This window comes from Artibeus jamaicensis, unplaced genomic scaffold, assembly GCF_021234435.1.
Source record: "Artibeus jamaicensis isolate MK-2021 breed Jamaican fruit bat unplaced genomic scaffold, CSHL_Jam_final contig_525, whole genome shotgun sequence".
Taxonomy (NCBI): domain Eukaryota; kingdom Metazoa; phylum Chordata; class Mammalia; order Chiroptera; family Phyllostomidae; genus Artibeus; species Artibeus jamaicensis.
Window position 1 is genome coordinate 17,954,952 of NW_026521874.1, and position 12,610 is coordinate 17,967,561.

Sequence of the window (12,610 nt, forward strand, 5' to 3'; positions counted from 1 at the left end):
CCACCTTTAGGATGCCACAAAAATCACTCCTGTCCTTCCTGCTCGTCCAATGCAAAGAACATTTCTTTGTCACCAGAAGCTACAGTATCTCCACTCTCATGCTGACTGGGAATGGCAGAGACAATCCCTGCTTGTGAGAGCCAGGTGTTTCAGGACCCCACAGCCCAGTCCCATATCTGTGCCCTGAGCCTGGCCCAGGATGTGCTGATGAGTCCTTGAGCTCTGACATCTGCACATAGCAGAGCATCCACTTTCTCCTGAGATCACATCCTTCAGTAACTTCTGGTTTCTCAGGCACAGGAGGGACCCCCGTCTCTTTAAGGCCCTGAGTGGCAAGCTCATAACTTTTACCAGCACCCAGTTTAATAACACAAATCTTAATTATTTAAAGGTTTTTCAAAACATTTCAGTTTATTGGCATCTAAAGCTTATGAGACAACCCTAAGTTCCATCAATTATCAAAAACACAAGAAAATTTCAAGAAAGCTCTGGTTTTCCTTCAAGGTCAACATTGAAGAAATTTTTGCACAAGTTGATTATGACTCAGTGTGGAATGAGGCCATTACATTGAAAAGGAGAAGCAATAATCACAAAAGAGATGTTCATAGTAAAGGTGTTGATTTCAATCTTTAGAATGAACATAATTTTAAGATTAGACTGAAAAAGGGTACAGGGAAAAGCATCATAAATATATAATATAGGCAAAAGAGGAAAGAAAGAAGTATCAGAATAGCACTGAAGGGGACATGACAGGCTGGAGTGGAGAGCAGGAGGACACTTTCTCTCTGACAGTGTTGATTGTAGTGACCAAGAGGGACACAACCAGCAGTACCTGGGCAGTGGGGGTGGGACTCGAACAGCAGTGTCTCCAACACACACCAACAACACAATGTCATCGAATTAGTGTAAATTCCATAGACTTTCTGTCAGTGTGAACCAGCAAAGTGCAGTGAAGGTTTTGAGCCTTGAACTTGGATTAAGAAGTTCTTATATGTGAAATGGCATCACACAAGCAGAAGGAGGAAGAGGACATGTCAAGAGAACTGGAAATATCTGGCAACAGAAACACGGTGAATGCGTCCTGCATGTAGCCACCCAGAAGTCATTGGTTATCAGGAGACAATAATGTCTTAGTTCCCAACCCATGGAGAAACCCACTCATCCTTCTATTCCTGGCAGTCACACCCCAAGGGCCCCAGTGCCAAGTCAGGTTGCCCTGCAGGAGTGTGGGGTGTGGTCCAGGGGCTGTCGGGCCCTAGTTCAGAGACCAGCAGTGGGCACTGTGGTCTGGTCCTGCCAGGACCAGGTTAGGAAAAGGCCAACAAGGGAAATGGGATCAGTGTGAGCCTGACTAAAATAATTGATATCCAGCTCTAATTCAAATATACATGGGACCAGAGTGCATTACTTATTCAATTTATAACATAATGAAGATACCAGGTTTTTGGAAAGGGCCCTGCCTAATTTCACAAGCTGTAATCCCTCATGACTAAGGCTGAGTAAAGGATTTTGGGACCATAAGCTTATGTCCCATAAGCTTTTGTCATGGTGGGACCATTAGGGAGAGAAAGCTTATCTCCCTGGCAGGGGCATCGCCCCTGCCCCCTTTCACCTCACCCTCCTGGCCCTGGGGGGATGACTGGTTAGCCAATGATGGGTAAGATTCCTCAAAAGAAGGAAGACCTAGGACAGGCGTGGTCAGGAAGGGGCCCTCAGGGAAGGGCTTGGGGGTAGAGAAAAAAATGGTGATGGACCCTCACCCCTTGGCTTTGACATAGCCTGAGTCGTTTTTCTGTCTGCGAGAAGTCTCCTAGTCTCTTGGCTGTCTTAGTTCCCCTACCCGACTGAAGCCTGAAACAATGCCAGAGATGGGTGTGGCCCTGTGCTCAAAAGGGTGGGTTCCCCAGGGAGGTCAGGCCTAAGGAAGAATGCATAAAATGCTATGAAACCTGCTTTGCTAATACCCTCTTTTTAAATGATAAGGGTCCAAGTGTAGAAGGAGATTCTCCAAAGTTTTATGGCCCATTAGCTATCTCCCCATAGTTCTTTGACTGTTATCTATTGTTTGATCATATTGCCTGACAATGATTGATGAGCTTTACCTAGATACCCTGTATTTCTGTGCAAATCAACCCAATAAAAGCCCATTGGGGAACAGGCTCCTGGTCCTTTTCCTTTCAGAGATGGGCCACCATTCCTCCCCAAGCAGGTGATGTCTGGTGGACTTATTCTCATCCACAGTGGATGGGAGGGCTCTGCTGGCAAAGCCCCACACACCAGAGAATAGGTAAAGCTTGGCCAAAGTTATATGCATGAAAACATACTTATTGTCTGCTGAAAAAAAAGGAAAGACATTGAAAGAATGTATACATTTTGTGCCTTGGAGAAATAGTGATTCATTTCTAACAAGAGAGGAATCACAGTAAAAAATAAAAGTGTCCTGAAAATAGGTCTTACACTGCCATGGAACAGTCACTGGGCCTGATCCCACTATAGGGAAGATGACGTGAGTGAAAGCAGCAGAGCAATGCTGACCATGTAGCAGCCGAGGGACACATGGAGTGACTCACCCTGAGGAGTCTGAATAGGACATGAAAGTGTCCTGTAGTGACAGGGACCCCACATAAGGGGGCACCGGGACCGCCCCAAATGGAGCAGGTCAGGGAACAGGGCTGTGGGGAGGCAAAATCTGTCTGTGATGGGCCTCAGCCAGCATGTCACACGATAGTGTGTCTGTGTCTGGGCACCAGGGGGCGCTCGGGGGCTGTTTCTGAAGGTCTGGGGTAATCAGGGCTGGGACCTGTGACTTGGCACTGCCTTGTGCCCTCTGCTCAGGGCACAAAGCTGTGACCCTGCCACGCCCTGGCCCACAACCAGGCTCACCCCTATCCTCCCTGAAATCCCCAGGCACAGGTACCTGCTAGAGGGCCCAATGAAGGATCAGAAATTGGGAGGAACTTATTTGCATGAGTGGGCCCTCCCTCTCCCAGAGTATGAAGAGGGGAAGGGTGAGGTTTGGGGAGGCTCTGCTTCAGCTGTGGGGCCACAGAAGGCAGGACTCAGGGATGGTCTCCACCATGGTCTGGTCCCCTCTCCTGCTCACCCTCCTGGCTCACTGCACAGGTGACTGGATAAGAGGACAGGGGAAGAGCCCTGGAAAGGACACTTGGGGGTCTTCTTCCTGATCCTGTGTCTCTACCCAGAATCACCATGTCTGTGTCTCCCTCCTGCAGGGTCCTGGGCCCAGGCTGTGCTGACTCAGCCTCCCTCAGTGTCTGGAAACCCAGGACAGACCATCACCATCTCCTGCACTGGAAGCAGCTCCAACATCGGGGGTGGTTATAATGTGTACTGGTACCAACAGTTCCCAGGAATACCCCCTAAAACCGTGATCTATGGTACTAGCAGCAGACCCTCGGGGATCCCCGAACGATTCTCTGGATCCAGGTCTGGCAGCATCGGCACCCTGACCATCACTGGGCTCCAGGCTGAGGACGAGGCCGATTATTACTGCTCAGCATGGGACAACAGTATCAGTGCTCTCACAGTTCTGCAGGGCCGTGGGGAAGTGAGACAAAAACCTGCTGTCCCCTGCAGTGCGCTTCCCCGGTACAGTCCCCACTGTTCTGAGAAGACAGCTGCTTTCTCACTTTGCCTGGCCTGAACTCAGGTCTGAGACCCACCACAGGGGACTGTGACAGGAACATCTGTCTATCCTTTGAACGCTGCCTCTGAGGCCTGTCAGTGGCAACAACACAGTGTGTAGTTTTCTCAAATTTGGGGAAGTCCCTGTATTTCAGGGGGAGGCTGTGCTGAAAACAGAGTCTGTGATGGGTCAGGAAGAAGCAGGGACACGGAACCCGGCTGTGTCTGCATCAGTGCACGTCAGGAAGGTCCCGTGTGTGTGCTGTCACCAACATGTCCCCACTCAGCCTCTGCTCCCCATCACTTGCATGGCCTCCACCCTGTGTGGCCCATGATCCATTTTCAGGATCAGCTCTGGCAGCTCAGGCTCCTGGACCCTCACTGGGCTCAGAGCTGAGGACGAGGCTGCCTCTCACAGCCACCCTGTGCCAGCAGCTTCCATGCTTGTTTAATGTTATCCTCATTTAATTTAAATTTTCTACATTATCAATTTCTACTAAAAATTAGTAGTTGTTCTAATCTGCCATTTGAATGTGAATTTGGTGTGCGACCTAGAGGTAGTGTTGGTGAGGTCTCCTTCCTCTACACCTGAGACTATTATGATGGGACGTGTTGTTTCTTACGTGTCTTTTTCATTTTCTTTGTACATGGGAGAATTCTCCATTTCTCACTCTTGATTCATTTTCTCTTTATCATATGGTAAATAGTCTGCCAATATTTTAACAAATAAGTATGAAGAGATTAAAAAAAACACAAACTAATGGAATCTCACTGTAGCCAGAATCTGAGAGCTTTTTCTTCACTCACTCTAATGTCAACCTGAAGGTCAATGACACTCCGATGACCCCTCTAGTGAAGTCTTATGGCTCAGGGGCTCCACTGGGCCCCCTAGGAGGACCCCCGCCCTGTCCAGGGTCACAGTAGAGACAGCATCAGGACCCGCCTTGGCAACACCACTCTGGGACATGAAATATAATCCTGACAGTGACCCTCAGAGATGGAAACCATCTCTGTGTGGACAGAAATGTGAAGACCTTGTCATCCTTCAGTTCCCAGAGCCCATAACCTGCAAAGGCTGCAGTGGGTACCATGAGGTTCACCCTCTATTCTGGTGCTCCCCTGTATGTAGGGGCAGAGAAAATTCTAGAACGAGTTGGTCTTTGTGAGATGGGACTTGGATGTCCTGGGCCCTAGCAGAATTACCTTCTTGTTGCCACCTGCTTGTCCCCTGCCTCTGGGATGCAGCTGCATCAGGGGCCCATCTGCCAAGTGCTGAATCTTCTACTCCGAAGGCTCTGCCCTAGCAGAGGGCGGTTCCTTCCTCCTGAGCTGGTCCTCATCAATGAGAAAAGCCCATCTTGACATCTGCCTGGGGCCTGTGTGTTATCTACACAATGTTCACTGTACTGCAGCCCCCGCATCACTGAAGCGGCAGAACTACCTCCTGTGGGGTCAACCCCCCTCACAAAACCCACACACGGTACCAGTCCAGGATAAAGGGCCTCTGAGACCTCAGGCTCTGTCTCCATGGGCACCTCCAACACAGGATCGTCCTTGCTCAAGTGACCAAACTGCTTTGGATTCTCCTTGGAGGAGACAGTGCTTTGTTCAACCAGCAGTGAGAGGATTCATGATCTTTGTAAGCAGGGAGCACCTGCCTGATAAATGGGAAAGATCCCTCTGGGTGTCTGGAGGAGGGAGGGCCTTAGGGACCTGGGGTTCCTGGTCGTAGTAACCATTACTGGAAGGCCCGTGGGTCCAGAAGTGTGGGGACGGTGGCCCCGTTAGCACAGTGGAGCAGAGCTGCCCACAGGGCCCAGAGGGAAGGGGGACCCTGCACTGCACTGTGCAGACACGCAGCACGTCTGCAAACGCAGCGCAACCTCACACTTAGCTTGTTACTAAACTGACACAGGGAGTAGAAAGTACAGGACATTTTTGTTTGAAATACAAACAACTTTTAGGACACCTTAGACAAAATTTTGACAAGAAACATGTGACACAGATAGAGAGAATCCTGCAAACTTCAGAATATGAAGTCAATTTCTAAAACAAAGAGGCATTTCACATTCTTCACTGGTACTTGTGAAGCCCAGCAAAGCCATTCGTTTTTACTTTTTACTAAATTAAATCAGACCTCCATAAAAACTGTACATGCATCCCATGAATTAAAATGTTTGCTGTGTTGCTCTCCTTTGAACATGTCACTGAGCGTTTTCCTGGGAAACTACTTTTTTGTGCTGGTTCCCTGAGCAGCCCCTGTGAGCCCTTCAGACGGGATCAGCTGTCCATCATCTGTAAGGTTGGACAGGAAGCTCACTGCTCATGTGTTGGGCCACATCACTGTCATTTGGTTTCACACAGAAGGTGAAACCAAATTCCCTGTATCCTGAGGGCACGTCTGCAATGACAGTGATCAAGAGCTGCTCTTAAGGCCTTGGAAGCCCCCCAGGCCCTCCATGGGGCTCCTCCTACCGATTTTACTCTCCTCTCCCGCATCAGCTAAGCCTGTGTCTCCCCACAACTGTACCCCTGGGACAGGAAGTTCACCTCCTGTGAGGTGAACTTCACCAGAGTGAACTGCAGTCAGAAGACTCCCCACACCACACATCCTGCCAGCCTTGACCTGGGGGATGAATGTGACCACCACACCAGGCTCTGGTCCCCCTCAGGCTGCATTTGTGGGGGGTGGGTGTGGGCCCGGCCCACAAGAACTCTTCACCCTCCACACACAGAACACAGAGGGGACAGAGGGCTGTCCAGGTAACATCTGAGTGGTGCTCTAGCGGAAACTGGACCACCTGAGTCTCTCTGGGTCATCTCTGAGTTTCTTGGGAAAGGATCAGAGGCATCTTATCTGACAACAATTGTGAAGTGTCAGGACACTGTCATTGTGTGATTTCCTGAGGCCGGTGCCTCCCACACTGGGGACAAAACAAGTGAATGTCTTGTTTCTGGAGCATCTGCAACTCAATGAGCTGAGGAGATGCTCCTCCAGAGTGTGGCTGCCTGGTCACCAGGGTCCCAAGTTCTGTTTTGCTCCATCACCAGAAGTGAGATCACTGCTTTAGGTCCCCACCTGTGCTTGCTCCTAGAATAAAAGTTCCCCAAGGGTCCCTCTGGGCGGCCCACTGCTCACCCAGCACCCATGCCACACGCAGCTCCACCACTGCTGTCCACACACTGATACACTGACACACCCACCCCCAGCCATGGGTGTCCTGGGTGCAGCCAGGGCCTCAGCTTTGAGGACACTGACCTGGCCTCAGGCTCCTCCTTCTCACCAGTGAGGGGACCCTAACCCAGTTATATCTTCTCAAGAAGCCTTAGTCTCCCAGTCTGTGACTGGGACCTTTCCGGCATCTTCCTCCTACTGTGTCCTCAGGTGTGTGGTGCTTATATACACCTGAGGTGCCTGTCACCTCGGGACCGGATCCACGGGACTCAGGCACAGACTCAGCAGTGGGAGGGGCACATGGAGGGACACATGGACGGCTGGTGGAACACAGAAATCAATGCAAATAGACCAGGTCTGCTCTGGATCGAGGGGAACTCACTGCTCTTCCTGCCTGCCTCCCAGGCCACAGGAAGTTTGAAAACATCCAAAATTGCAACATCATCCCTCGGGTGGGCAACCGTCCAGGGATCCCAGTGTGGACAGACTGAGGGCCTAGTACCTCGTGTGGCCTGTGTGTGGGGAGCCCCGGGATGGCTCCCAGTGTTCCCGCCTCCTGTTCTTCTACCCCTGTGCGATCCCCTCTTCTTTGAGGCTGGATGGACTTTGGGACTTTTTTCTGAGAACACAGTAGGACAAAGTGATGCGGGGTCATTCAGTGTAGTTACGGGAAGCCTGACTTCCCCACTTCCACTCTCTCCTGTGCTCATTCCCTGTCTCCCTCTGTCTCTGTCTCTCCTTGTACGTGTCCATCTCTGCGTTCTCTGTCTGTTTACCTCATGGTTCTGTCAGCATCAGTAACCAGATGTTAATAAGGGAAGGGAGCTCATGGAATCAGACGTTGCTGAACCTAACGGGCTGTGGAGAGGAATCAGACACTGGGCCTGCTTTGTTAGAAAGCTGCAGCGTCCCTCCTTTCCCAGGTGCCTTCTAAATCCACAAAGTGGGCAGGAGGGATTGCTACTGGTCATCACCCAGGGAGGAATGAAACACCTGAGGAAGTTCCTCTGCTGGGCGCATGCCCGGTAGAGGCCCAGATGGTGTGGGGTGGGGTTGGCTTCTACTTCATGGCAGGTTCAGTAGGAACTAAGGTGAGCAGTGTCCAGACTGGGAAAAGGACTGGATCAGATATGGGATTAGTTTTCTTTGAAAATGAAACCAATAAATTTGCATTTATATGTATGTTTGTACCTCCCACAGTTGGGAACCCCTGGGAGTGAGATGCCACAGTAACCAGTACGAGAGTCATAGTATCTGGGAACGAGACACTGGATGTGTGAATAGAGTTAGTGACCTGCTGAGCTGCAGAAACCAGCTGGGCTCTGGGACCCTGGGCCATGAAGAGGAGTTGGCACTGCCACCAGCAGAGGGTGCTGTGGTACTGCCATGGGGTACCCACCAAGCTGCTCATTAGGGACAATTCACTCCTAGGAGGTTGGGCCTGGGGCCTAGGCCCTGAGTTTGCAGATGTGCCCTCAACAGCTGCGTCCTCTCTGGCATGGTGGGGTGCTCTGAGGAGGATCTTTTGTGTTGTCTCAAGGTGTGGTTCCCCAGAAGGTGCTCCCAAGGAGTGAAGCCAACCTCCATCCTCCTCTGTCTGGGGTGTGAGCTGAGCTTCAGCACCAGGGCTCAGGAAGGGGCTGGGCGGCCCCTGGATGGACACACATTTGCATGGACAGCCCCTCCCCCGGCAGAAGGTGGGGAATAAAAGGAGGCCTGGGCAGCCCAGCCCCACTGTGGGCTCAGGGGCTGTGTGCACCATGGCCTGGACCCCTCTCCTCCTCCTGCTCCTCTCTCACTGCACAGGTAGGGAAAGGCCTCGGGGACCAGGGCTCAGTTCCCAAGTATATTCCCTTCAAGCTCCATTACTTGAGTAACTTTTCCTGGTACCTGCTACATCACTGACAAGTGTCTGTGTTTCTGCAGGTTCCCTGTCCCAGCCTGTGGTGACTCAGCCGCCCTCTGTGTCTGCATCTCCTGGAGCCACTGCCAGACTCACCTGCACCCTCAGCAGAGACCTCAGTGTTGGGAACTCTGTTATATCTTGGTACCAGCAGAAGCCAGGGAGCCCTCCCCGGTTTCTCCTGTCCTACTACACAGATTCATTAAAGCACCAGGGCTCTGGGGTTCCCAGCCGCTTCTCTGGATCCAAAGACACCTCAGCCAATGCAGGACTCCTGACCATCTCTGGGCTGCAGCCTGAGGACGAGGCCGACTATTACTGTCTGTCTTTTGATAGCAGTGGTAATCACACAGTGCTGCAGACTGAGGGGGAAGTGAGACCCAAACCCCTAGAACTTCTCTTTCTGGGTCTATACTCAGTCTGTCCCTATCAAGGAGGGTGCTCTTTTCTGTCTCCTGCTAGAAAGTTTATGTAGAGATTGCAGGTTTCTGAGTCCCTCTATTTTCTTTCCATCTTTTCCCATGTCAGGGAGGTTGCTTGCCTATTTCCTGTACAATGAATTCCTGAGGGTGAGTTAGTTCAGAGCAGGGTGTGTGAGCCTGTGCTTTTGTGGAATGGGGGTGGGTCAGTGCTCGTGGAAGGTCTGCTCTGTGTATTTGGGACACTCACACGCATCCTTTGGATGCTGCTCATAGATGACAGTGACACCCTCTTGTTATGACCCATGGCACCACCTGCAGATTTTCAGACATGCCTTGAGGGGCCCCAGTGACCCCAGGCTGAGACCCACTGGGTTAGATGAGTGTGTTCTCAGCTGTTAGGCAGCCTTTGCCTTTGAGTCCTGTTCATGCCAGTCAGCTGGACGGAGACTAAGGTGCTGTCTCTCTGTGCTTCTAAGTTCCATTCTATTTGAGAAAATAGTCACACAGACTCAGGTGAGGTCAGAGCCTGGGAGCCAGTCATGTGGAAACTCCTCTCGGTCAGTGTGAAGGCCAGCAGGGGGACAGGCAGTAGGAGGAAGGTGAGGTTAGGGGTGGAGGGGCTGAGCCAAAAGGAGAAGGACTCATGGGCATGGACAACAGGGTAATGATTGCTTCAGGGAGGAGGGCATAAGGGGACTAAATGTTAATGAAAAATATAATAAAGATTAAATTAAATGAACAGACTCCCAATGTGTGAGGTATAATATTTGGCTAAAGTAGGTGTGCAGTTAATATTTTGAAATTTTACACATTGTCCATAAAATATTTCACATCTATATCATTTACTCTCTTAGGAAGTATATTTCAAGCCTGAGACCGAGAGATGAATGGACACAGGACAGGGTCTCAGGCCCTTGGGGTCAGGTCTGGGTGGGTCCTGGAGCACAGACAGGGGCAGCGGGTGGGGGGGGCAGACACTGAGGACAGAAGACAAGACGACCCCCATGAGCACATGACCTGCCCAGGGCACGGTGGTTGTTTGATTGTCTGCTCATCTTTCACTGAAATAACAGTCTGTGAAATCATCAGTTGTCACCTGGGACTAACACACGGCTCATAGTCCACCATCTGGTCAATGAAATGTAATATCAACTTTTCAACCCAAAGTCCCACAAAGAACTCAAGTGCAGAAACTCATGGAGGAAGAGCCGTACGTTTGAAATCTCTGCGTGAATGAAGACTTAATTCCGCCCTGTGACATGAGTGAAGGATGCAGATAAATGATGGTCTGAGGCTGTGTTTGCTGGTCTGGACTTCCTTCTGCTCACACGTGTCACCTCTGAACCTCATGACTCCCAACACAGGAGGCCTGTTCCCCCTTCCCTCTCTCAGCACGGCAATCATTTAGCTGACCATTCCCGAGATGACAACACAGGACATTTATGTGACAGTAGTTGGAAGCCACTGCTGTCCTGTGCAAGAGACTGCAGACATAAATAGTATTTATGCTATAATACTGCTGATAAGGAACATGGTGTGTGGGTGTGTTTTTATCGTTAGTGAGGGGGCAGAATGAGTGGTATGGGAGATAGAAGATTAGACAAGTGCATGGTATTCGTGCAGATGGAAAAATACTCACGGAGCCGTTGGGATGCCTGTCTTCGGGGTGGGTGGGCCACGCACGCTGTGAGGTGTAGGTCTATCTGCACGTCTCTGCATGGCACATGTCAGGGCCCTTGCTCCCCAGGGTGGCACCTATCATGACACCTGTTTCACTGCATGTGTCTCTGCATGTCTCTCTAATGAGAAGCTCCTATGTGTTTAAAACTAGACGGGAACTAAACCAGGAAACTGCCAGCACATTACATAACACAATAGAATTCTGCACAGGTCAGCCCACTTCATGTTATGGCAAGAGTTGATCGGACCCAGGCTCAAGGCTATGAGAACATTGGTTATCAGAGCCTCCAAGGCCATGGGAACGCTGCTTCCTTAGCTACTCAGACCCCTGGGTGAGGAAGCCAGACTGCCTCCACTTACCCTACAGAAGAGACCCAGGATGTGTGAAGACAGTGACCTGGTGAGCTGAAGAAACCAGCTGGGCTCTCAGGGCTCTGGGCTGCGGGAGGTGTGTGCACTGCCACCAGCAGGGGGCACTATGGGATGACCCTATGGTCCCTACACAGCTGTTAAAGAAGGACCTTTCACTCCTAGGAGCCTGGGCCTGGGGACAGGGTTTGTGCTCAGTGATGGGGACTCAGAATCTGTGTCCTCTCAGGCCTGGCAGAGTCCCATGGACTTCTGTATTGTCTCAGCAGGTGCTTCCCCCAGGGCTGTCCCAAAGGGTGAAGCCACCTCCATCCTCCTCTGTCTGGGGTGTGAGCTGCGTAATGCAACAGGACTCAGGGAGGGGCTGGGCAGCCCCTGGATGGACACACATTTGCATGAACAGCCCCTCCCCTGACAGAGGGTGGGGAGAAAAGGAGGCCTGGGCAGCCCAGCCCCACTGTGGGCTCAGGGGCTGTGTGCACCATGGCCTGGACTCCTCTGCTCCTTGTGTTCCTCTCTCACTGCACAGGTAGGGACAGGCCTTGGGGACCCTGCTCATCCTTTTGTATCTCTCCTCTCTTGCTCAGAATTCGTAGAATGGCACAGTTTCTTGACCAAGTATTCAGTATGTCTTTGTTTGCAGGTTCCCTCTCCCAGCCTGTGCTGACTCAGCCGCCCTCCCTCTCGGCGTCTCCTGGGGCCACAGCCAGACTCACCTGCACCCTCAGCAGTGGCTTCAATGTTGGTGGCTACTACATACACTGGTACCAGCAGAAGCCAGGGAGCCCTCCCCGGTATCTGCTGTGGTATAAATCAGACTCAGAGAAGCACCAGGGCTCCGGGGTCCCCAGCCGCTTCTCTGGATCCAAAGACACCTCAGCCAACGCTGGGCTCCTGACCATCTCTGACCTGCAACCTGAGGATGAGGGTGACTATTACTGTAATACGTGGCATGGAAACAGTAATACTTACACAGTGCTCCAGAGTCACGGGGAAGTGAGACTAAAACCCTCCCTGTGATCTTTCTGTCTGTGGCTGTCACTCCTGATCTGCCTGGGACCAAGTCCTACTCAGAGTGTCATTTGTTGTCACTTCTTCAGTGGGCAACTGTTTTCCCAAGACTCATGGGCATGTGATTTTTTTCTGATTCACTGTAGTTAAAAATTTTGTTTCTTTCTTGTTAATATCTTTTCAGCTTGCTCGTGTCTACACAGTCCTAAATCAGGTCTCAGGGCTACATAACTCTCCAGGGGCGTGATAGACAAGGAAGGAGGTGGTTGAACCCTCCTGTGCCCAGCCCAGGGTCTAGGCCTGGATCAGAGGCCTGGGTGGGCTGAGGGCTTCTGATGGTTCAGGGGTCCAGTGTGCCCCAGGCCCACCTCCCAGGAAACTGTTCTAAGAGTGAGTGCAGTGCCA

General features: G+C 51.4%; 3 gene segments (V, D, J or C); all 3 read left to right on the top strand.

Annotated features, from left to right (window-relative positions):
* Positions 1–3,011: 3,011 nt before the first annotated feature.
* On the top strand, positions 3,012–3,679 carry LOC119064875 (immunoglobulin lambda variable 1-40-like). The segment is given in 2 exon segments: positions 3,012–3,123; positions 3,234–3,679. Coding segments are annotated over 2 exon segments (489 nt in total).
* Positions 3,680–8,550: 4,871 nt separating this feature from the next.
* Positions 8,551–9,215, top strand: LOC119034571 (probable non-functional immunoglobulin lambda variable 5-48). The segment is given in 3 exon segments: positions 8,551–8,626; positions 8,747–9,096; positions 9,186–9,215. Coding segments are annotated over 3 exon segments (426 nt in total).
* A 2,403-nt stretch (positions 9,216–11,618) lies between these two features.
* On the top strand, positions 11,619–12,229 carry LOC119064916 (probable non-functional immunoglobulin lambda variable 5-48). The segment is given in 2 exon segments: positions 11,619–11,723; positions 11,838–12,229. Coding segments are annotated over 2 exon segments (423 nt in total).
* The last annotated feature ends 381 nt before the right edge of the window (positions 12,230–12,610 follow it).